This window comes from Acinonyx jubatus, chromosome D1, assembly GCF_027475565.1.
Source record: "Acinonyx jubatus isolate Ajub_Pintada_27869175 chromosome D1, VMU_Ajub_asm_v1.0, whole genome shotgun sequence".
Lineage (NCBI taxonomy): Eukaryota > Metazoa > Chordata > Mammalia > Carnivora > Felidae > Acinonyx > Acinonyx jubatus.
In genome coordinates, this window is record NC_069390.1 from 92949247 (window position 1) to 92974312 (window position 25066).

Consider the following 25066-nt stretch of genomic DNA (forward strand, 5'->3'; position numbering starts at 1 on the left):
CTTATAATCCTTCTGGGGACCTACGGAGAGCCACAGGTACTCTTCCCAGAAAACTGCAGAGAAATATAAAATTCTGCCTACAAACGATAGAGCTCACGGACCCTCTCCTAAGGACCTCAGCGGTCCGTGGGCCCAGACTGGAAATACCTGAACTAAACTCCCTCCAAAGGGTCTGGGGTAGAGAAGGTTAAAGAAAGAGAATCACAGCTCTGAGGTTAAAGGCATCTGTCTCCACAGCCAATCAGGTTCATTCTTTGAGGTCCTGAAAGAAGACGCCAGCCTCAGGAATGGTCCGGCTCCCAAGACCTGATTGTCCCCCTGCGTGGACAATCTGCAATCTTGACTAGCGGACGGTAAGAGACTAAGAAAAATGGACCTGCCTCTGTTTCTACCTCCAGATGCAGCTGCAAACATAAACATACCCTCCTAATTAACCGCAGAATAACTCTCCAATCCCTGCAAACCACACCTTTCCCCCCAGCACAGGCCACCACCCACCCTTGAGGGCCAACTGGTTGATCCCCAACCACTTACAACTTCATGAGCTAGTTGACTGGGAGGTTCGTGAGAGGGAAGCCTGGTGACAGATGACACCTGACATCACCAACAGTAGCATTACAACCACAAAACAAACTGCTTGGAGCAAACCGGGTTTTGGATCCAAACACAGGGCTGCTCCCCCTGGCTGCCTCTGTGCTCGCTGCGAAGGGGGGAGGGCATCTTGCACCAACCGTGCTTAACGTGGGTACCAGGATGTTTGAGGAAGGAGGGGAAAGAGGGGAAGCGGGGACAGGGGAGGGAGGCAGTCCAGGGAGGCCTGTTCTCATTTAGTTGTGTGCTCCCCAGCTCCTTTCTTCACAGAAAACAAAGTATCTGACAAATCTAAGCTGGTTAAAACAACAGTTGTGTGTAATTTTGCAGACTAGAAAACGAAAGCCCAGAGAGGGGAAGTAACTCGGAGCAGATCACACCGCATGCAGGAGTAGGAGAAAGGCACCAGCAGCTCAGATCTGTGATTCGCGGGGACATGTCCTCACCACCAGAACACATTACTGCCCACAGCACCCTCGCTGCTTGGGCCTCCAACCTCCTTCTCTCTTCCATATACACACGGGGTACCCAACCTGTTCCAAAAGTCTGAATCCTGTTCAGTCTTTCATCTCTGAAACAAAGGAGACCCTGCCATCTAGCCAAAAACGATGGGCCCCCCCCCCCCAAGCCTGTCCAAGGGCTGAGATATTCTAGAAGGACACTAGGTCTCTCCCTGCATAAAGGTATTGGGGTTGGGGCTTGCAGACTTGGCCTCCTTAGGTTCCCCCATCCACTCCCAATGGCTCAAGTTCCTTCCTCGTCTGGGAAAATGCACAGGCACTGCAAATTCCAAACTGCAAGCAGGACTCAGGAGGGATTAGAAACTCATCTCAGGAACGCCCTCTAGTGAGCCTGCAGGGTCTGGGCGAGAGCACCCGGGCACATTCCCTGGAGGGGCCCAGACCCACACTTCCATTGGGGCATCAGATGAGCGGTGGGAGGGGACAGCAGCAGCACCTGCCACTCAGAGACCAACTCCCCGCCAATCCCAAGGCCATCGTCTGCTGCAGGATGAGAGGCAGTCTCTGCTCTCAAGACTGTCCAGCCCACAGCGACCCCACCCATTCCTTATACGACAGACGGAGGGAAAAGGGAAGCAGACAGAAGGTGGGAAGGAAGGGTAGGGAGGCACAAATGGATGAAGAGAGCATTGTGGCGTGAGAAAGAGAGACCATAAAGGAGGGAGTGACTAAAGAGAGACAGGATAAGGATAAAGGAATAAGGAGGGAGAGCTAATGAGAAAGACACAGATCAGCCCAGACAGAGCTAGAGACCAACCCCCCCCCCCCCACCTGCTCAGACTTCTGGGCACGGAAAGGTGAGGAGTGCGCTCCGTCAGACCCAGCCCTCCCTCCCCTCTCCTGAGCTTCATGCTCGGGGGTCATTTCCCTCCGCTCTGACCCAGCCCCCGGACACTTAGGAGTGGTGAGCTGAGGGACAGGAGGGGAGAGAAAAGTGAACCAAAGGCAGAACTCGCCAAGCGAAGCCACTTACGCACAGTGCGGCCGGCAGCATTTCCATCCTACCTTTGCTGTCGCCATATCAGCCGGCTCCATGATCTCTGCTTGGCCTAAGGAGCAGTGGCCCCATCCAGAGAAAAAAGGCAGAGTCACAAATGTCCACCCAGAAAGAACAAACCACCCCTCTGGAAGGGCAGGGAAAATAAGAGACCAATTTCGGTTCTCTGGCCCCCTGGGATGTCCTCTACTGGGGGTGGGGGAAGGGAGGGGAGACAGGAAAGAGGCTCGGGGTCCCCAGCAAGTTGGGGTTGTGGGGGGGTGCTGCCTGGGTTCCCACATCAGGGATGCTCACATCAGGCTGAGTCAGGGGGCGTCTCCCCTTGCCTGGTACTTCTTCCCAGGAGGCAAGTGTGGGTCTCCCAGGGCTCCCCCTGCTGGGGGAGAGCGCACAGAGGTGGAGGCCCTGCCCTCCCATCACCGGCCAACTGGTACCCACAGGTCAGGAAGAGCGGAGCGTGTGGGCAGAGGCCAGCTGGCGGGTGCTGAGCAAGTGCTGGGGGTAGCAGGTAGGGAGGAGGCCGGGGGCCCGTGGGGGCGGGTGTGAGAACCTCAAGGAGGTACAGGCACTCAGATGGAAGCAGGAGGTGCTGTGCAAGGAGGTGCCGGAGGCTCAAGCCGGAGCCCTGCGCGGCAAGGTCGAGAATGCAGAGGGAGAGGAATCTGCCGGGTGAAGCCACTCACCTTGCAATAACATTCAGACTGACTGAGGCCTACACAGGAGCCAGGAGCGGGCGGTTCACACCCCCCCACTCCACTCCCAGAGACTCACAGCCTCTGTCTAAAGGTACATGAGAGCAGCCGGCAGCCCGGCTGGATCTGCAGAGGCCCCTGGCTCTCTCGGAGCAGCCTGATTGGAGGAGCAGGATGACTTCATCCGGCCCCATTCATCACTGTAGGTTTCCTGCCCAGCGGGGACAGGCCGCTCTGCTTGCAGTGACTACAGCTTCCTCTCTGGCCCATTTTACTCCGGCAACCTGGGATAGGCTGTGTCGGCCAGAGGCCGCCAGGGGAAAGGGATCGGAGCACCCCAGGCCCTAGAGGGAAGAAGGGGAAGAGGCCGCTCACGTTTCAAGGAAACAGCAAAGCCTCTACTTAAATAAAACACGGTGTGGGTATTCACTGTGTGCATTTGCTCATGCTGGCGCCCGGATAAACACAAAAGAGCAGGGCTCCTCGGAGGCAGCCAAGAAGGGAGGTGTGTGCTCTCCTGAACCACTGACCTTCCCGCCCCGTCTTTAGAGATATTCTCCCAATCAAAGCCAATAACCTATGGAAAGGCAGATCAATATCCTCAGCTCTACCAGATCTTCCAACAGTGCTAACCTGGGCTGGCTGTTAAGCACACTGATTGCTTTATGCTTCTGGTTTCAGACCTGCAAAGTGTTAAGGTGGAAGCTGCGGCTCCATTTTACAGATGAGAAAACAAACAAAGACCCGGAAAAGAGCAAAAGGGTCAAAGAAAGGCCTGCCAACACTCCTTTCCAGATTCCAGATAGACTCATCCCTCAGCAAGGGTGAGACCCCAAGATATAAGCCCCTTCATGTACCCCCTTACCAAACCAGCTTCCAGAGCATAGAACAATCCAGCAGAGCCAGGGTTAAAGAGAGAGATTAAAATAGAAGAGAATAAAAAAGGCAGGCAAGGAACCTGTGATCACTCATCCATTCCTGCCTCCCTCACCCTTCATTCTTTTCTCTTACCTCTGCTGCTGGTCAAGCCTGGCTTCACAACAAAACTGAGCACTCAGGGGGACCCACACAGAGCAGGAAAAGAGTTTCCCGAAAGAACGACAACACCAACCATCCCACAAACAATTCCACTTTAACACAGCCTTTGTGAGTCTGGCTTAATGACAGAACAGTAAGAGTTAACAACTCCCATTTGTAAGGTACTCTAATGCGTTTCCAAATCTGCTGCCTCATCTGACACTCCGAGGAAGCCTGTGAGGTAAGTATTGTTTTCTCCAGTTCAGAGATAATTAAACTAGGATTCAGAGACTTTCCGTGACTTGCCCAAGGTCACACGGCCGGCATAGCAGAGCTGGGCTCCAAACCTGTGTTCACTGACACCAAACATCTTTCCACTAAACACTAAACGCCATGCTACCAAATTTCCCACCCCTTCATCTTTCCGTCCTCCATCTGTCCCCAACTCTTGCTGCCATTACCACAAACTCAGAGAATATAAAACCTCGATTAATACACTCCCCACCCCCAACCCCCCGCCTGTTTTCCCCTAAAGATGGCAAATTGTAAGAAAATGCATTCTCAAACATTAGGGGGAAAAAATCTTGGGCATATGCAGAGGTTGGTGTATACACATTAAGCAAATCTCCTGTGTCCAATGGTACTAGGACAGAAACAGACACTTAGATCAATGGAACTGAATCGTGGTCCAGAACTGGACCCACAACGTATAGCCAACTAATCATTGACAAAGCAGAAAAGAATATCCAATGGAATAAAGACAGTCTCTTCAGCAAACGATGTTGAGAAAACTGGACAGCGACATGCAAAAAAATGAACCTGGACCACTTTCTTACACCATACACAAAAAGAAGCTCAATATGGAGGAAAGATCTAAATGTAAGACAGGAAGCCATCAAAATCCTTGAGGAGAAAGCAGGCAAACACCTCTTCGACTTCAGCTGCAACTTCTTACTCCACAGGTCTCTGGAGGCAAGGGAAACGAAAGCAAAAATGAACTACTGGGACCTGATCAAGATAAAAACTTCTGGGGCGCCTGGGTGGCTCAGTCGGTTGAGCGTCCGACTTCGGCTCAGGTCATGATCTCGCGGTCCGTGAGTTCGAGCCCCGCGTCGGGCTCTGTGCTGACTGCTCAAAGCCTGGAGCCTGTTTCAGATTCTGTGTCTCCCTCTGTCTCTGACCCTCCCCCATTCATGCTCTATCTCTCTCTGTCTCAAAAATAAATAAACGTTAAAAAAAAATTTTTTTTAAAAAACTTCTGCACAGGGAGGGAAACAATCAGCAAAACTAAAAGGCAACTGACAGAATGGGAGAAGATATTTGCATAAAGGCTTAGATCCAAAATCTATAAAGAACTTATCAAACTCAACACCCAAAGAAACAAGTAATGCAGTGAAGAAATGGGCAAAAGACATGAATAGACACTTTTCAAAAGAAGACATCCAGATGGCCAACCGACACAGGAAAAATGTTCAACATCACTCATCATCAGGGAAATACACATCAAAACCACAATGAGATACCACCTCACACCTGTCAGCATGGCTAACGTTAACAACTCAGGCAACAACAGATGTTGGCGAGGATGCAGAGAAAGAGGATCTCTGTTGCACTGCTGGTGGGAATGCAAACTGGTGCAGTCACTCTGGAAAACAGTATGGAAGTACCTCAAAAAATTAAAAATAGAACTACCTACGTCCCAGCGACTGCATTACTAGGTATTTATCCAAGGGATACAGGTGTGCTGTTTCAAAGGGGCACATGCACCCCAATGTTTATAGCAACATTATCAACAATAGTCAAAGTATGGAAAAAGCCCAAATGTCCATCCACTGATGAATGGATAAAGAAGATGTGGTATATATATACAATGGAGTATTTTTCTTAAGTTTATTTATTTATTGTTTAGAGAGAGCACAAGCAGGGGAGGGACAGAGAGAGAAGAGGGGAGAGAGAGGAAGAGGGGTAAAGAGAGAGAGAGAGAGACAAAGAGAGAAAGAGAGAGAGAGCATCCTAAGCAGGCTCCACGCTGTCAGCGTAGAACCCAATGCAGGCCTCGAACCCACATACCATGAGATCATGACCTGAGCTGAACTCAAGAGTCAGACATTTAACCGACTGAGCCATCCAGGCGCCCCATATATACAGTGGAGTATTACTCGGCAATCAAAAAGAATGAAATCTTTCTATTTGCAACAACGTGGATGGAACTAGAGGGTATTATGCTAAGTGAAATTAGTCAGAGAAAGACAAAAATCATACGACTTCACTCATATGTGACATTTAAGGCACAAAACAGATGAACATAAGGGAAGAGAAGCAAAAATAATATAGAAACAGGGAGGGGGACAAAACATAAGAGACTCTTAAATACAGAAAACAGAGGGTTGCTGAAGGGATTGTGCCGGGGGGCTGGGCTAAATGGGTAAGGAGCATTAAGAAAGACACTTGGGATGAGCACTGAGTGTTACATGTAGGGGATGAATCAATGGATTCTACTCCTGAAATCATTACACTATATGCTAACTAACTTGGATGTAAATTAAAAAAAAAAAAAAAAAAAACCTCCTGTGTCCAGTGGAAATTGCCTTTAAAAAGAATCAGTTACTCACGTTCACTTTATTTAGGTAGCAGAGTAGACTAAGCCATCTGACCAAACCGGTCAATTACCAAGATTAAAATGAAGGTGGGGGGATATGTTCCTGGTTCCAGTCACCATAAACACTGAATATATCATGTATCCCTTGCCTATCCCATCCCATCTCACTCTATTAGCCAAGGGGCATGAAAGTTCCATACAGCGAAATGAAAAAGGACAGGAGTAAAAGTAGCAGGACACCATCTGGGCCGATGGATTGGTTTTCTTTAGCTCACTGCCCCATGGTCATAGATACAATCAACTTGGAAAGGGTACGGGGCGCTGCTAGGACAGCACTAAAGGTATTCTATCATAACCTGCACAAAAAAGCCAAAAGCGTGCGGGCTGCGCTGGTTCCACACGAATCATCTCTGCTCAGAGGCCTGTAATGTTCCTTCTGGCTATCGCTCTGGCCTGCGGTCCTCTCTGTTCCTGGGCTGACAGTCAAATGCACAGACAGATGGAGAGCAGAAGGCTAGTGCCCACGAAGGAGGATGTTCTGTTTCATCAAAATCATGCAGAAATCAGACCCGTGTTAACAGGACCCCGCCCAGTGTCCCAAATGACCAAACACACGTACCTCCTTGGTTCTTAATGGCAACCGACCGTCACACAGCCCTGGATGCTGAACACAGCAGACAGCATTTCAGAGGGCTGCTCAGCCAGAAGCAGCCATGTTTTTAGAAAGCAATTTATATGTCCTGGACTCAAAGCAGCAGGAAGAGAGCTGTTAGCTATAGAACAGATAATGCAGGAGATGGCGCACAGAAGGAGGTAGGGGATAATGCTTGGTTTCAATGAGAAAGGAGGGAAGAAGTATGTCCCAGAGTCCAAAGATAATTCCAGGAGGGAAGAAAGAAAAGAAAATGACACTGAAAGGGGAAAAAGAAAGGAAAACTGATGCAGTGGATCAATTAACAAGCCACTGCATCCACACCTCTGCTAACCAGAAAGGAATCCATCTAATAATTTCTTCTGGGAGAAGTAACTCCTCTAGTCTATTCGTTTGCTCTTTGAGCTAGAGACCAGAAGCTCCCTCTTCTGCAAGTTCACTGCGCTCCATTTGACCTCATATTTAGTAATAAGACAGAAAGATGGAGAGAGAGAGAGAGAGAGAGACAGAGAGACAGAGAGAGAGACAGAGAGATGGATGGGAAGCTCTTTACCATATCATTACATCATTTTCTCTCCAGGGGAATTATTTGTACTAATGACTTTACCCTAGGTATTATATTCTAACTCCTTAATCACTATACTTATGTAACAAATTAAGGAAGAAAAACAAATAACAACAACAAAAAAAACCCAGATACCTGAAAAGAGGCTAGAGTAAGTTTTGGTGGAGGATGGGTAGGGTGTCCTGGGAAGAAAAGGCACCCAGTTCCCTAAAGACAGCTCAGAGGCTGGACACTGCACCTGCTTCTTTAGGAAGAGCCTCCTCTAAAGCAGCTGCCTATTGGTGGGCAGGGCACAAGGAAGCCAAGCAAGCCAGTTTCAAACCCTGGTCAGACCAGTGTCCTCCTGCTGCACCATGGGATGTGTAGTTCTCTGAGCAATGGGCAGTGGTGCAGCCATATTTGCACTGCTTATCCAATGTGCAGCTTGACCACAAACGTGGGTCAGACACCTTAGCCAAAAAGGTACAACTCCTCCCTGCAGTCTGACTTTATTTTTTATTTTTAATATTTATTTGAGAGAGACAGAGTGTGAGTGGGGGAGGGGCAGAGACAGAGGGAGACACAGAATCCGAAGCAGGTTGGTTCTAGGCTCTGAGCTGTCAGCACACAGCCCAATGCGGGGCTCGAATCCACGAGCTGTGAGATCATGACCCAGGCTGAAGTCCGACGCTTAACCAACTGAGCCACCCAGGTGCCCCCCTACAGTCTGACTTTAAACAGAAAAGATGGTGAGGAAATAGGGAGAGGTTCACAAACTACAGGAGATCACAAACATGAAGACCTTGAGAGGTCACTTGATGTCTTTGCTCTGTGAGCACAGAAAATGACAGCTTCTCTCAAGAGAAGAGACAGAAAAAGAAAGAGGAAGGGAGAAAGAGAGGGAGATGAAGGAGAAAAGGGTTAGCGTGTGTGTTCCCATGACTATGCATGTTGGATTCAGGGACCAGAAGGTGACTTCTCATCTTTTGCTGGTTAACCATCAACTCTGGAGAGAGGCAGTCGAGTGTGCTGACGAGCATGCCTCTTCAGCTATTCTGCGCAGGTTGGAATTCTGCCTCAACTGCCCACCATCTGTGTGACCCTCAGGCTGGTTACTTAGCCTCTGTGCCCTCATTCCTCATCTGTAAGGCAGAGATGATGTTACTCAACTCATAGACTATATGCAGATAACATGCTAGAGGGCTTAAAACTGTGTCTTAAGTGTTAGATTTTTTTTTCAGTATTATTCAGCGGTTTGCCCCTTCCCCTAATCCATGTGACCTTTCCCCCCACCCAGAGCATGAAATTTTAAGTCTTCAGAGCTGACGATGGCAGAGGTAGACTGGACAGGAAACAATCCCACCTGCGTTTTTAGATGAATAAAGACGGCGGGGGGGGGGGGGGGGGGGTGAGACAGTCATTAGAATAAGAAGAAGGGCAGAAAAGGAACAAGGACAAGAACTACAACCAGAGACACTTGCAAGTAATACTGAATGGCAGCGGACATTAAGGGGGACATGCGGGGGAGTTTGGGGAAAAAAATCATCAAAGAACAGTAAAAAAGAGTCCGAACAAAATAAAGAAGGGGAGGAGAGACTGACAAAGAAAATCAGGGAAGCTGATCAGGTTGGAGGTGGGAGGAGAAAGGAGACCGAGAAATTAAAAACTCAAAGTGGGAAGTTCCGAGAGGATATGACCAAAGCATCTGTGAGGAGCTATGGATGGACAGAACTGCCCAGCACGAGGAAACTAGAGAGACGGCAGCTACCACTGCAAAGTTCAAGTCTAGAATGGTCTTGCCAAGCGGGCCTGATCCCTGGCGATGGCCCCGGTGTTGTGGGGGTCTGGGCTGGAGGAGGTTGCTCAAGCAGGCAGGACTGGAGCGAGTGAGGTGGGTGCTAAGGGTTAAGGTTCAGGTTCCAGGAGGAAAGGAAGTAGACGTGGCTTTGGGACCAGTCACCTAGAAGAGAGCGCCCTCAGCTCTGAAGTCAAGAGGAGAGGGGTGGGTACCTGGGCGGCCCAGGTGGTTAAGCATGCAGCTCAGGTCATGGTCTCACAGTTCCTGAGTTCAAGCTCTGCATCGGGCTCTGCGGTGATGGCGCGGAGCCTGCTTGGGATTCTGTCTCTCTTCTCTCTGCCCCGTCCCCGGCTTGTGCTTGCTCGCTCTCTCTCTCTCAAAATAAATAAATTAAAAAAAAAAAAAAAAAAATGAAGTCAAGAGGAGAGAAACGGGCCTATTTGAGTGCAAGTACTCCGGGCGAGACAAAGGGACGATGCCAGCTTAGGGAAACTCGTACTCTGTGCAATACTGAGTATCGGTGCCCTTCTGCATCTGAGTTCCACAGGGTAAAACAAGATAGACAAAGGGGAGGGAGGCCCGCCCCCCTCAGCCACTAGCAATTCCTGAGGCCTCACAAGCAACAGGAATATAAATGCTACCCCCTCAGCATTAGTCCAGCTCTAGAGCTGGACAGGGCAGCATTGCATAGCGGTTGAACTCTACAGTCAAGTTGCCTAGATTCAGATTCCAGCCCATCGTATAAGGGTTGCGTGATCTCAGAGTGCCTGGGTGGCTCAGCCGGTTGAGCGTCAGACTCTCGGTTTCAGCTTAGGTCATGATCTCCTGGTTTGTGGGTTCGAGCCCCAAGGGAGGCGCGCAGAGCCTGTTTGGGATTCTATCTCTCTCTCTCTCTCCCCCTCTCTGCTCCCCCCGCACTCACATGCATGGACGCCCTCTCTCAAAATAAACATTTTTTTAAAACAGCTGTGTGATCTTATGCGAATTACAAAACCTCTCTAAGCCTCAGTTTTGTAAACTCTAAAATGGAGATAAGAGGACTACTGTTTCATGGCAAAATGGAGACATTTTTAAAATGTTTTTCAATGTTTGTTTATTTTTGAGAGAGAGAGAGAAAGACAGAGTATGAGTGGGGGAGGGACACAGGGAGAGGGAGACCAGAATCCAAAGCAGGCTCCAGGCTCTGAGCTGTCAGCATAGAGCCCGACGTGAGGCTGGAACCCACAAACCGTGAGATCATGACCTGAGTCAAAATCGGACGCTCAACTGACTGAGCCATCCGGGCGCACCAAAATGGTGAAATTTAAATGTGAGCCCAGTGACTGACACATACCGGGAACAGTCACTAAATGTTAACTGAAACAATGCTGTCTTCACAATTACTGTCTTAAGGGCAGTCAGGGGTTGGGAACAATGGGAACTCCACGAGTTCCCCTAATGTCCCTCTGTCTTCACTTGGTGTCCACGTGAAGCTCACAGCGCTCTGATTACACAAGCCCTTCCCTGCCACCTCCAGGCCTCATGATATTGCTTCCAGCCAGCAGCTGGTCCCCAAACTGGACTTTCACATGACAACTTTGTGCAAGTGCTTTGAAAATGAAAAGAGTTGGGGCGCCTGGGTGGCTTGTCGGTTGAGCATCTGACTCTTGATTTCAGCTCAGGTCACGATCTCACAGTTCGTGAGTTCGAGCCCCACGTCGGGCTCTGCGCTGACAGTGCAGAGCCTGCATGGGATTTTCTCTCTCTCTCTCTCTCTCTCTCTCTCTCTCTCTGCCCCTCCATGCTCACTCTCTCTCTCTCTCTCTCAAAAATAAATAAAAACATTTTTAAAAAGAAAATAAAAGAAAATGAGAAGGGTCACCAAAGCATAAGGCAGATAAGTGCTTGCACCTCCTGCTTTGGGGGTTTCCTTCTGCACCTGCACCAATTTTCAAAAAAGACCTACAGCAGGCTGCCAAGCCCTCTGGAGCCTTTCACACAGCCATTCAGGGTGAGAGCATATAAGAAGCCACAGGATTAACTGAGCCGGGGGCCAAAAGACACAGCTGTAGATCCCCGCCAATTCTCAGGCCAGAGGCAGGGGAAAAGATGCAAAGCCGGCACAAAAAAGGGCAATGTGGAGGGGAATGCTTCCAGGGACTACTGTCCCCTCCAGACTGCTGTTAGGTAAACCCCCTCCCCATCCAACGTCCCCGAGGGATACAGGCTCCACCATGGAGGGCTGTCGCAATCACATCAGAAAACAAAACACAGGGGTGCCTGGGTGGCTCAGTCGGTTATGCGTCCAACTTCAGCTCAGGTCATGATCTCACAGCTCTTGGATTTGAGCCCTACATCGGGCTCTGTGCTGACAGCTCGGAGCCTGGAGCCTGCTTTGGATTCTGTCTGTCTGTCTGTCTCTCTCTCTCAGAAATGAAAAAAACATTAAAAAAATTAAAAACAAAAAACAGACCATTAAGCTACAGAAGCTGGGTGGGGTGGGGAAGAAAAGAAGGACCAAGGAAAATAGATGTCCAAGGAAGAACTCCGCTGGCCCCAGAGGAATCTGAGTAGAGGGTCTAAGAAGAACGGACAAACCCATTTCCACAGCTCCTCTGCCTTTGCAATGGCAGGTCCCTTCTCCTAGTGTCCTCGTCCTAAGAGGCGGGAGTTGTTGGACTTAGACAGTCCTACCCTCCAGGGTAGAAGAAGTGGGGTCCAGGGCACTCCCCTTGCCTCCTGCCTGCTGACTCACACTGATCTCACTACTGAGGAGGGCTCAGGTGGCCCCGCTCTCTCCTCTCCGGCAAAGCCACTGCCAGCAGAGGGTGCTGGTGAGCCCAGCGGAGAGACCCCAAGGGAAGGTGAACTTTTTGCAGCTCAGGCTGGTACCCATAGGGGCTTCACCTGGTACCCGCAGAGAGGTCAGAGTGACCCATTTTATTCTGCGGTTTAGGCATAATAGTGAAACTGAAAGAAAGCATCAGAAATGTACTAGAACTTTCCTATAAATAACTTGCTGGTGAAAAGTCTACAGCACTTCTCAATATCCACAAGGCATAAGGAACATACTCAAAACAACCCCAACTGTTTGGCTCTCAGGCATATTTAACATGTATCATTCAAAATCACCGGGGTCTATTCTCTCCTTGTTGATCTGTCTCTTGTTCCGTCCGGCTTGAAGCTTCACAAGAGATAACTTTCACTAACAAACTCGTTTACACACTCCACATTTGGAGCTTTAGGTCCAGGAAGCTGGTGAAGGAAGATCCATCCAACATAAGGAAAAGCAGAAGGTTCAGCACTGGGCCCCAAGTGTCCTGATAGCCACATGGATGCTGTCTCAAGGGGGAAGTCATAAAAGGTTGCAAATAAAAATCTCTGGAGTCGGGCACCTGGGTGGCTCAGTCAGTTGAGTGTCCGACTTCGGCTCAGATCATGATCTCACGGTTCGTGGGTCCGAGCCTCGCGTCGAGCTCTGTGCTGACAGCTCAGAGCCTGGAGCCTGCTTTGGATTCTGTGTCCCCCTCTCTCTCCGCCCCACCCCTGCTTGTGCTCTCTATCTTTCAAAAATGAATAAACATATTTTTTAAATCTCTGGAGATGAATTTCAGCTTGATCACTTACAAAGAATGCCAGTGGGCAATTTAAGCCTCCATTTCCTTCTCTAGACAATGAATAAAACAGCAACTATCCTTATAGGCCTGCTATTACGGTTGAATTCTTAATCATGCTTTCTTAAGCACATATAAAGTGCAGTGCTGAACACATAATAAACTCTCAAAACAGCAGATATTAGTAGCAATGACAATTAATACCTCACATGCCCACAAACTAAGTACACAGGCATTTTTCATAGTCTTGGATTTATTCATCACATGCGTAGATTCTCTGTAGTTTCCTATAATTCTAAGTTTCTTTACTGAGAGAAACCCCAGTTTATCTCCTGACTATGGAAGTTATTCACCGAGAGGCAGAAAACCATTTGATGTAGGTACTGAAGAAGAAATTCACGAATCAGGAAGGAGTAGAGGGTATTAGCCTCCTTAAATCTCTTCTTTAGGGCCACTTCAGGCCACTTGGTAAGGACAACTGATACATACACACTCCTGGCCAGATTCAAGTCCACCCACTGTTTAAGATGCCAAGAAAAGGAAACATGGGTGTTTTACTTCTAGGGAGAAAGGAGTTCAACAGGTAAGACTGGTCGCTCTGTGGATCCCCAAGCAAACCTGTTGTGGTGCCATGTTCATAAACTCAAGAGTTTTGAGTCTGGCGTTGAATTCTACTTCATGAATCACCCAGCCAGTTCACATACAAAAGACACAAGGGAGGGGCGCCAGGGTGGCTCAGCTAAGTGTCTGACTCTTGATTTTGCCTCAGGTCACGATCTCATGGTTTGTGAGATCGAGCCCCACACCAGGCTCTGCACTGACAGCACGGATCCTCTGGGGAGGTACTCAGACACCGTCCACTCCCTCAGCCCCTCTCCCAATCCTGGGACCATCTGAACCAGGGTTACAATGCCTTCCTCTGCATTTTGATGGGAGACCTTCACCTTCAGACTAGGAAATAGCAAAGAGAAGGAGGGAGCCCAGCTGTGAACTGTTTGTTGCTCACCCGTCAGAGGATAAGAAGAAAAGAAGCATTGAGCAGTCCGGAAAGTTGGTGACAGATAAGATGTAATGATTATTTTAATTACATATCCCCACGCACACGCACACACACACCCCGCCCACCTTTCTCCTTGCTGCAGAATGAGGATTCTTGGTCTATGGAGCAACCAATAAGGGAAAACAGGAGCTAGGCACGACACCAGTGTCCCTGAGGGAGCCACGGGTCTGCCAGGGGCTCCCTGAAAAGAGATGCCACAGGCCAGGAACAGGGCACTGGGCTCTCCCTGTCCTGTTACTATTCACTGTTAAATTGTGTATTTGATGCTAGCTAGCTCAGGGATAACAGGAGGCTTTGGGCAACGGGGCACATTTCTCAAAGCCAGGTTCAAGACCACTCAAGTGAGAATCACTTTGGGATATGTGTTCACTGTGCAAATTCCTAGGCCCACCCCAGTCCACACGACTCAGAAGAGCCCAGGAAATCTGCACAGTGAACAAGTTATGCACACGATTCTGAAACCCATGCGACGCGGCCTCCCTGGTCTCCCAAGTAGGCTGTTCATCATCAAGGGACAGGAACACTTACTCATGCAAAATATTATAACATATATATTATGTTTCTTTTTATCTAACCCTTTTAAAACGTCTGTAATAAGCAAAACATTTAGTACAGCAGTGCACGCATATAATTTATATAAATATACACTGGTGGAGATAGCTCAGAAAATTTTCACTGAGACAGGGGTTTGCAACAAGGCTGGAGTATCGTCTTCTGGTACAACGGCTTCTCGCCTCGCGGGGAAAGCAGGGAGTGGTCTCGGCAAACAGGTGCTCTGAGCTCACAGGATTCATCAGTAACAATCTGAGAAGAGAACTCCGGATTTTGACCTCCAACTGCGTCTCAACCCTGGAGTAAGAGGGAGGCAAAAAAATGCACAGCAGGGCAAGCCGGAAGTGGAGTCCCTGCTTGAGCCCCCAGAACTGTCACCCACTCACATTCCTTCTTCACCCTGGCTATCGGAGGATGGGATTTCACCCGGCAGGAGTGGGGGGAAGCGAGGGAATGAGGTTTACCATCTGCCTGCCAGTTGTCCCCATCTAAATCCCAACTATGGCATCAGCAGAGTGAGCGTCGTTTGCTGAGCTATAATTAATATCCCCCTTTCTCGGGCAGGAAAGGAGAAACGCTGAGCAGGTGACGGTTACACCTGCAGACAGTTCTGCTGACAGCGACGGAACTACAAACTGGGAACTAGAGAAGGGAGGGGAAAGCAGGAACACCCACTTGCTTCCCTGCCCAGACCTAAAATAAGGTCCTTCTCCCTCCTATTCAAATGCCATGTGTGCTGTCTGTCCAAGACCAGACCATCCCCCAAGGATAGGAGTACGTGGATCCAAGAAAGGAGAACAACAGGTGAGGGGCGGTCACTAACCACAGACCACGAGCATGAAAACGTCACACGATTAACAGATACAGAGGGGCTAGTCCGTGGCCCTCCGTCTGGAGCATAGTCACAGAATCCCACGATTATAGAACGCGAGAGGCTGGCAAAAACATCTTAGTTACTCATGCGCCCGTTTACTCATTTAACAAATCTTTTCTTTTTTTTTTTTTGAAGGTTTATTTACTTATTTTTGAGAGAGAGCGAGCGAGAGCGCACACACACACACACGCGGGGGAGGGGCAGAGAGAAGAGAGGGAAAGAGAGAGTCCTAAGCAGGCTCTTCACGGTCAGCACAGAACCCAGTGCAGGGCTCGAACCCAGGAACCTTAAGATCATGACTTGAGCCAAAATCAAGAGTCGGGCGGACACTTAACCGACTGAGCCACCAGGCGCCCCTCCTTTAACCGATCTTTCCTGAGCACCTCCCATGTGTCAGGCACACACTAGTGAATGAAGCAAAGACAGTCCCCTGCTCTCATGGAGCTTAGTTAGGGCCCTAGTGGAGGAGACAGACGACACCAGGTCAACAGATAAATACAGCGACAAGACGGGTTAGCGCCAAAATGCAAAATAAGCTGGGCAAGTGAATGCTGGGGTTTACGTTGACTGACTTCTCCTGGCCACTGAGGACTTGTTCGTGGCTTACCCGAACCAAGTTCTCCAACCTACACACAGCTCTCCAGCAGCTCAAAACTCATCTTCCGCTCTCCTCACAGGTTTAGCCCGAGTCTGCTGTTGGCTGGCAGTCACAACGACATCTACTGTGTCCCACACCCAGGGCCAAGACCTTCTTCCATTTTGTGTCATTTTGATTCTCACAGCCTCCACGAAAGAGGTACAGCTATCTCTATTCTTAAGGAAGGAAACATTCAGAGAGGGCAGGATTTTGCGAGAGCCCCAGAGCCAGTAAGCGGTACAGCCAGAGCTTAATCGAAGGTTGTTCGGTTTTCAAAGCGTTTCTGAGTTCCACAAGACGACCGCTGAGGGATCGTGTCTCTGCCCCCAGCACCGTACCACAGGGCTGGAGAATCTCTTCTTCTGCCATTATCCCTTGGATTTTTGCTGTGTGCAGGGTACTGGGTGGTCGGTACCTGAGGAGTCATCTCGTAAGAGGAAGGACTCAGTCTCTGTTCACTGCCCTCAAAACTTCTGCCATGAGAACACCTCAGGGGAGACAACTCTTACCAACAGTTGGCTAAACACTTATGGGCAGGCATCCATGCCTACGTGTGTGCGAGAGAGTAAGAGAGAGACAGAGAGAGAGAATCAAGATCATCTACTGCACCTCCATCCCCAATCTACCTCCATTCAGTCTCTCTCACTACCTTTCCTCCATTTGTCCTACCTTTCCTTCCACTTACTGCTGTATTTCTCTTCACAAAAAAAAAAAAAAAAAAAAAACACCCGGAAGCCTGCCCATAGGCTTACGTGCCCCTCTCTCTCCAACGCCCGTCAGGCTCTGAGTTTAACTCAGATGCTAGGGGCTGGAACCTCTCTCTCCTCCAGGACACCTCCTCCCCTCTGCTTGTCACAAAGGGACATCTTCACCAGCGAGCCACCGCACCACAGTTCCGGTACAGTCCCCACCCCCCACCAGGAAAAAGCACCCCACACCCGGTTTATCCTCACGTCTCCCCGGCAGTCTGCTCGAGTGGCCCTGGAGTCAGAGCAAAGTCCCAAGTGACTACACCTGGTAAGAAGTGAACGCACAGAGTCCGCACCCCCCAAATACCCCACTCACAGGTTCTCTCTCGCTGGAATGGAACTGTCGACACCCCAAAGGCACCGGACAGAATATCCCATTCTCTAGAGCACCTTTCTCTTGGGACCTCCAGGTTCTTTACCAACCTAAGTGATGTACCATGAGGGAGGAAAATTAACAAGCCCTGGCCAGTTACGAAGAGCGGGGAGAGCTGGACACATCCTTGGCAGACAGAAAGGCCCAGTCACGCGTTCCATCCATTCCGACCAAAGGCCACACAGCCTCGCCTGGCTGCACCCCTCTATCCCTTACCTTCAGCCTCTTGCGACAGCCCGCTCCTCCCTCCTGAGGGGCTGTCACTTGGCAAAGAACTACAACAGCCCCCGAACACGGGGGCCAGCCCCCCAAAGCCCTCCTGCCTCTGTGAAGAGCCCTGGGTCAACCCCGACCAGGCCAAGGGCCGAGTCCTCGTGTCCTACTTTCCAGGGGCCCCCTGCCACCTACTTGGCTCGTAGAAAGAACAGCTTCTTCCTCAGGGAGGAGACGTGGTAGTGACAGGCCTGCTTCACGGCCGTGCTGCAGGAGACTGTCTCGGCGCGCAGATTCTGTACCATGCTGGGCTCAGGGGAGGGCCCGCCACATGGCAGCTGGGACCTCCAGGGCTCGGGGCTCACTCCGGAGCTGCATGGACGTGCTGCTTTCGCGGCTCCTTCAGCTGTCCGCTGCAGCTCCTGCACGGGAGCCCTCGCGGCCCTGGTGTTCAGTCCCAGACACAGGCAGGTGGAGGGCCCCGGGGAGGGAGAGCCTGAGGCTCCCTGTTACCAGGATCCCCTCTGGCTGCGGCCCAAGCCACAGCTCCGAACAGAGCCCCGCTCCGTCTTTCAACATCTGGCAAGGCTCTGGGCACTTGGTGAGTTTCCTCCTCTCCTTCGTCCTCCGCCAGGGAGGATGGGGCTGTACCTACATGTGATGTCAGCTGCTGGTGCCAGAGGGAGGGGGAGGGCCCGCGGGCACCGCTCCCAGAGGGTTTGCGACTGGGCTCCTTCCTCGTGGTGAGGGAGCTGGCCGAGAGGTCACCTGAGTGTCCACGGGGCCACGGGGAATTCGGTGCCCGGGCGGGTAGATGGAACTACACAGCGCTCTTGGAAATATGCTATTTGGGGCCAATTTCTGGGATCGGATCAGCAGAACTGAAAGCATCTTTCCTTCTACTAGGAGGCGATGGATTCTGGCGGCTAGACCTGAGGTGAAATTCCTGAGCCTGCACTCTGGCCTTTCCTTCCACCCCGGAGGCTTGCCCTGTGGCCTCAAATTCCATTACCTTGGTTCCTCCATTTGTTCGTTCACGAATTCCACAAGCATCTGCCGAGCACTTACGCTATGCCAGACAGAAGAGATACCGTTTCTGTCCTCCGGGGTCTCCTGGGCTAGGGGGAGACAGAGAAGGGAACCACACAGCACATACCAGGAGGCCAGTGCTGGACAGAACGAACCACAGCCTCTCAGACAGGGGTGAAAAAACATGCTCTCCCTTCCCCAACCGGAAGAAACAAGGGTGAGTTCTGGTGAGACACGGAAGACGTGGGCATCTTTTCAGCCCGTCAGAGAAAAGGTGACACAGGCAACCCCCAAAGTGATTATACCCAAAGCTCACACTTATTCTCCGTCCACCTTCCTTGATCTTAGGAAATAATCTTTGTTCCTATTACACGGAGAAAATAGACCCTGCTGCTATCAGCCTCCTCGCCTTCCCACCACATGGCGTGTGAACTCACCTGCATCCACAGCCATTATGGTCTGTCCAAGGCCAATCTGTTCACCTGTGATCCAGATCTATCTTTCCTTGCCTCCTCCGAAACCTTGCTTCCTTATCTTCAGTAGGTGGTACCAGCCAAGCTGACCAAGTCGGAATCCCAGAACTAACTGTGAGGACCTCCCTGCTCTCTCACACTCTAAATCCAATCCATCACCAAGTCCTGGACATTTTAATCCTCTAAATGTATCCTGAATCCATCTGCTTCCCCCCCACACACACACCACACACACACACCCCTACGACCACCATCTCAAATCCAAGCCACCCACATCCCTTAATTGGACTATTGTAACTGCCCCAGCTGATCTCCCTGCACCCGCCAGGGCCGCCTCCACCCTTTCTCCACACTGCAATCTTTCCAGGATGCAAATGTGATGCTGTCGCCTCCCTTCTTAAAGACTCTCAATTGCTTCCTGATGCTCTTGGCATAAAGACTCAAGTCCTGGTCATGGCCAACCAAGTTCCTGCCCCCATTTCATCTCATCTCATCCCACTGCTTCCTGCTCACCTGTTTTGAACTCAACCACTCCACCCTGGCCCCGCCCCCTCTGTCTGGGGCCAGTGTCTTCGATATATACTCTCTCCCGGGACCCTTCCTTTAATGCACACACCCAAGTTTGTACTTTCTAAGCCATACCCTCAGGTGCGTTAATCCTGTCTCCTCGACAAGCCTGGAAACTCGGTGAATACCTACTGCACAACTGGTAAGTGTTTGTTGAGTGCATCAATGGATGATGTCCTCTCTGAAATTCACATCCTTGACCTGTGGGTTTCCACTTCGTAGATTTAAAGCATGCTGTGTCTCCCTATATTAAAACAAAAATTCTCCCCAATCACCCCCGCTTTCTCCTCTAGCTTTCATCTCTATTTCTCTTCCTCCCAGGGAAACTCCTAGAATAAATTCTCCATGTTCAGTCTCTTCTCCCTTCCTTCCCATACACCCTTCTAAAACTAATTGGTGGTTCCCAGTGACATCCTAACGGCCACTGCAGAAGATCCTGTTTAGCACTTACCTTCCCTATCTCTTTCCTCTTGGATTCTTCCTTCTCACCTCTGTATTTCTGTCTTTTCTACGTACTGGGCAATCTTTTGCAAATTCCGTCTTCCTTTGCCTTCTGCTTACACTCTGCTGATCCTGACTCTTGCCTCGACTACAATCTCATTGCCAAACAAGTAGTTTTAGTCCTGTCTCCTGAGCTTCAAACAGGTGCAGGCCACTGGCTAGTGTATCTACCTCTCCACCAACACGCTCGACGGGTCTAAATTAAACCCACTATCACTTCCACACTTCAAGTTCTTCCCCCTTTACTCAGTATTTTAATAACAATAATATATTAATAACCAGAGCAAGCACCTGTAAAATACCAGCCATGTACCAGGCACTATTCAAATTCTTGTAGACGACACACACATACGCACGCTCCTCCCAATAACTCATGAAGTATGAACTATTATTGTACCCATTTCATAGATGAGGAGACTGAGGCACAGAGGTGAAGTGGTTTGCTCAAGGTCACACAGCACGCAGTTGGAAGCATAATCAGAACCCAGGTAGGCATTAAACCTGTGGACTATGCTACCTTTTATTTGCTGCTCCCACTAGAAACCTTAGGCTCACACTAGGTACCCTTCCTCAACCCAGATGTAGATAAGCTTTGCCAAACCTACTTAACAAACTTCTTCAACTGGTTCCTCCTTTTCCGTCCTCACTACCATTTATTCAGAAATGTGCCCATCTGGTCTTGGCTTAAACATCACCAGGTCAGTAAGGTGACCCTTCCCGCTTAAGAGTTGTCCTAAAAAGCCTTGGTCCACTGTATCACTCTTTTTCATTTTCTCTATAGCCCTTGTTACCATTTGGTGCTTTCTTATTCACTTGTTTGTTTATATCTGTGTCCACTTGCTATAACATAAGCATCAAGAGATGGGGGACAAGTTACCTGTTCATGGCTGCGGCCCCCAACATTTACAAGAGTAGCTAGCTGATAGTATGTGCTCAATAAATGCTTGTTAAATGAGACGATTAGGTAAATCATTGTCAGTTTCCTTCCTTGTCTGTCTGCTTTCAACGAAGCCCCTTAAATCCATCTCTCCGACTAGGACCAAAGTGACTTTTGTCACAAGGGTATCTGTAAGTGATCTGGGCACCCCCTTCATCAAAACCTCTCCCTCATTTCTCCTCCCCTATAAGGAAGCCCACTCTGTCACAGCGGGCTGTGGCAGGACCGGCACCTGTCTACCTGTGCAAAGATGATTGCTAGCCACTCACTAGCCACTCCCCTCCTGGGACACGATCCGCAGCGATACCGAAGTATCTGAAGTCCCTGAACATGCCTGGCTTTCTCACGCCTCCCTGCTTATGTACATCTTGTTCTGTCGCCTGCGAATGCAGCCCGTGTGACAGATTCCTACTCATCTTGTAGCTCTCAGCGAGGCACATCTCCTTCTGTGGAGTCTTTCTGGATCCCTCGGGCTCCTCCTCCCTTTTCCCTGCTCTCGCCCCAAGCACAGTAGCTGTGCTACTCTGGGGCAAATCTGGTAGCTCCACTGAGCCTCCGTTTCTTACACTCTAATGTGCAGGTAATAACAGCATCTATTTGATGGGGCTGTTGAGAGGACTGCATTTCAAAGTCTGTGCAAGACGCATGGCACAGGGTTAGACGCGATAAGTGAACAAATTCTTCCGTGTTATTACTGTATAGAGAATTCCAAGTCCATTACAAAACATGACATTATAGGTGTGTCTCACCATGAGACAACAAGGTGCCCAAGGGGAACTACCAGGCTTTCATCTATTTATTCTTAGTGTCCACATCTGACATTTTATGGGCGATCAATATCCTATGTGTTCTTTCTGTCTCTGCTTCTTCAAGGACAGCAGAGTATATATAGATCCGCTAGGAAACAGAGTGAAATCTCACATCATCAGCTACCACTCACTAAGCACCTGCTAAGTACCGAGCACCTTACACATATTATCTCATTTATTTCTTTCAAGGAAAGACTTTCATAGATGAGTAAACGAGGGTGAGTAAAGCTAAGTAAGGTGCTTTTAAAAATGCAGTTAATAAGGAAGAAGGTTAGTCGAACACCTAAGTGGGTCTGACTTCAAGGTCTGGGTCTGTCTTTCTAGGACACCACACACACAGCCCGCCAGCGAGGAAACCTCTCTATCCATCTCACAGCCTGGACTCTAGCAGGCTCCCCAGTATCTTAACAAGGGTTTGGGGCGCACGTGTCTACACGCAGAAATGGATACGTGAACGCACACAGCCTGGCCTCAGCGCTCGGTTAGTCCCCTGCCCTGTCTGGGTCTCAACCTTCCTACCACTGAAAGGCTTCCTGGTCGACCAAGACCACGTTTTGTTGAAACTAACATTGTGTACATAAAGTCCTTAGTAAAATAGCTCCTTTTTCTACAGCCCTGGCTGTTTGACAGTTCCTGCCATTCTGTGAATGTACCAAATAAAGATCTGGCAACGTGAGGAACCCTGACAATTGGTCCAGTTTGGGCTGAACCAGGGAACCAATTTTTTTTAAGTGTACCCCTGGCTTTACCCTAGAAGCATGAAAATGGATCTATGCCCCACATTCAATGACGCACACACACATACAGACTTTGGGAAAGCTGGATCTATTCTGCTTTCTTTCCACTAGAAACCTGAGGGCGTTATTCCTATCTCTGAGACAACCCTCATTTCCAAAAAGCTGATTCTCTTCCTCAAATCAACTTTTCTTGATGCACACCTGCCCAGGAAATGACTTCCTCCCTGTACCCACCCACCCTCTGCCCCTATCACAGTTCCAAAGGCTTTTTTCTTCAGGAATCAACACTGATGTGAATGAGAAGAAAAATTCTCAGAAGCCCTAGGACTTGGACAGCACACCGAGGCATTTCCCCCTTTGCTGCCATGTAGACATTTGTTAAGCTAAGTAGGACAGCTAGTTTATCTCTAAATATTGTATCTATTCTGAACCTCATACGAGAAAAAGGAAAAGTGATGTTTTATTTAACCAGTTGAAAGTATACCTCACCCAGACTTCAAGCTATACTACAAAGCTGTAATCATCAAGACAGTATGGTACTGGCACAAGAACAGACACTCAGATCAATGGAACAGAATAGAGAACCCAGAAAGGGACCCACAAACGTATGGCCAACTAATCTTTGACAAAGCAGGAGAGAATATCCAATGGAATCAAGACAGTCTCTTCAGCAAGTGGTGCTGGGAAAACTGGACAGAGACATGCAGACGGACCACTTTCTTACACCATACACAAAAATAAACTCAAAATGAATGAAAGACCTAAATGTAAGACAGGAAGCCATCAGAATCCTCGAGGAGAAAGCAGGCAAAAACCTCTTTGATCTTGCCCACAGCAACTTCTTACTCAACACGTCTCTGGAGACAAGGGAAACAAAAGCAAAAATGAACTATTGGGAACTCATCAAAATAAAAAGCTTCTGCACAGCGAAGGAAACAATCAGCAAAACTAAAAGGCAACCGACAGAATGGGAGAAGATATTTGCAAACGACATATCAGATAAAGGGTTAGTATCCCAAGTCTATAAAGAACTTATCAAACTCAACACCCAAAAAACAAATAATCCAGTGAAGAAATGGGCAAAAGACATGAATAGACACTTCTCCAAAGAAGACATCCAGATGGCCAACCGACACAGGAAAAAATGCTCCACATCACTCATCATCAAGGAAATACAAATCAAAACCACAATGAGATACCACCTCACACCTGTCAGAATGGCTAACATTAACAACTCAGGCAACAACAGATGTTGGCGAGGATATGGAGAAAGAGGATCTCTTTTGCATTGTTGGTGGCAATGCAAGCTGGTGCAGCCACTCTGGAAAACGGTATGGAGGTTCCTCAAAAAATTAAAAATAAAACTACCCTACGACCCAGCAATTGCATTACTAGGTATTTATCTAAGGGATACAGGTATGCTGTTTTGAAGGGACACATGCACCCCCATGTTTATAGCAGCACTATCAACAATAAGCAAAGTATGGAAAGAGCCCAAATATCCATCGATGGATGAATGGATAAAGAAGATGTGGTATATATATACAATGGAGTATTACTCGGCAATCAAAAAGAATGAAATCTTGCCATCTGCAACTACGTGGATGGAACTACGTGGAGGGTATTATGCTAAGTGAAATTAGTCAGAGAAAGACAAAAATCATATGACTTCACTCATATGAGGACTTTAAGAGATAAAACAGATGAACATAAGGGAAGGGAAACAAAAATAATATAAAAACGGGGAGGGAGACAAAACATAAGAGACTCTTAAATACAGAGGGCAAACAGAGGGTTACTGGAGGGGTTGTGGGATGGGGGAGGGGCTAAATGAGGAAGGGGCATTAAGGAATCTACTCCTGAAATCACTGTTGCACTATATGCTAACTAATTTGGATGTAAATTAAAAAAAACTTAAATTAAAAAAAAAAAGAAATATAATTCTGTAAAAGAAAAAAAGAAAGAAAAGAAAGAAAGAAAGAAAGAAAGAAAGAAAGAAAGAAAGAAAGAAAGAATGAATACCTCATACTTAAGGATTAGAATTTTTATCTGTGAGGCAGAAGCAATCAATGTTAATTTTTTTTTTTTTTTTTGCCTGCTCTATGAAACTATCCTTCATCTGATAATTGACCACGTGGTTTGGAGAATTAGGAGCAGCCACAGAAAAGGGTCCATATTTCCCACCGACTTGACCATTTTCGATCCATAATACCTGCTCTGCGGCCTCCCATGGAAATTCTCAAGGGTAAATGACATTCCACTAAGGCTTGGCCTCTGTAGGAAATGCCGCCATACCCAGCAGGGGGCACTGTCCATTCAATGGGGCCCAGAGTGAGGAGCAGGAAGTGGGATCCCCACCACAGCTGAAAATCTCCCCAGGGTCTGGATCTCACGCTTGCCCCAGGCCAGGATAACTGCAGACCAACATCCAAAACACCCCAGAGAGTCTCTTAATTGGGTAAAAACATATTATAGGAAGGATTAGGGGCAGGGCCTAAGGGTTTGTTCTGAACTGAGACTGGTGATTAATTAGCACTCTGGGGACTTGTTC

The 25066-nt window shown here is 48.8% G+C and overlaps 1 protein-coding gene across 11 annotated transcripts in view; it reads right to left on the reverse strand.

Moving 5' to 3' along the window:
- Positions 1-25066, reverse strand: part of GRAMD1B (GRAM domain containing 1B) — a 237700-nt gene that overhangs the window by 104381 nt on the left and 108253 nt on the right. The window contains exons 1-2 of one of the 11 annotated variants that reach the window (XM_053203946.1): positions 2404-4306; positions 2118-2161 (exon numbers count right to left, since the gene is read on the reverse strand). The exons of 6 other annotated variants lie outside the window; for them this stretch is intronic. In XM_053203946.1, coding sequence (XP_053059921.1) covers positions 2118-2161; positions 2404-2526 — 167 coding nt within the window. In that variant the 5' untranslated portion in view covers positions 2527-4306. 4 more of the 11 variants (XM_053203948.1, XM_053203952.1, XM_053203959.1 and 1 more) reach the window with 4 other exon arrangements.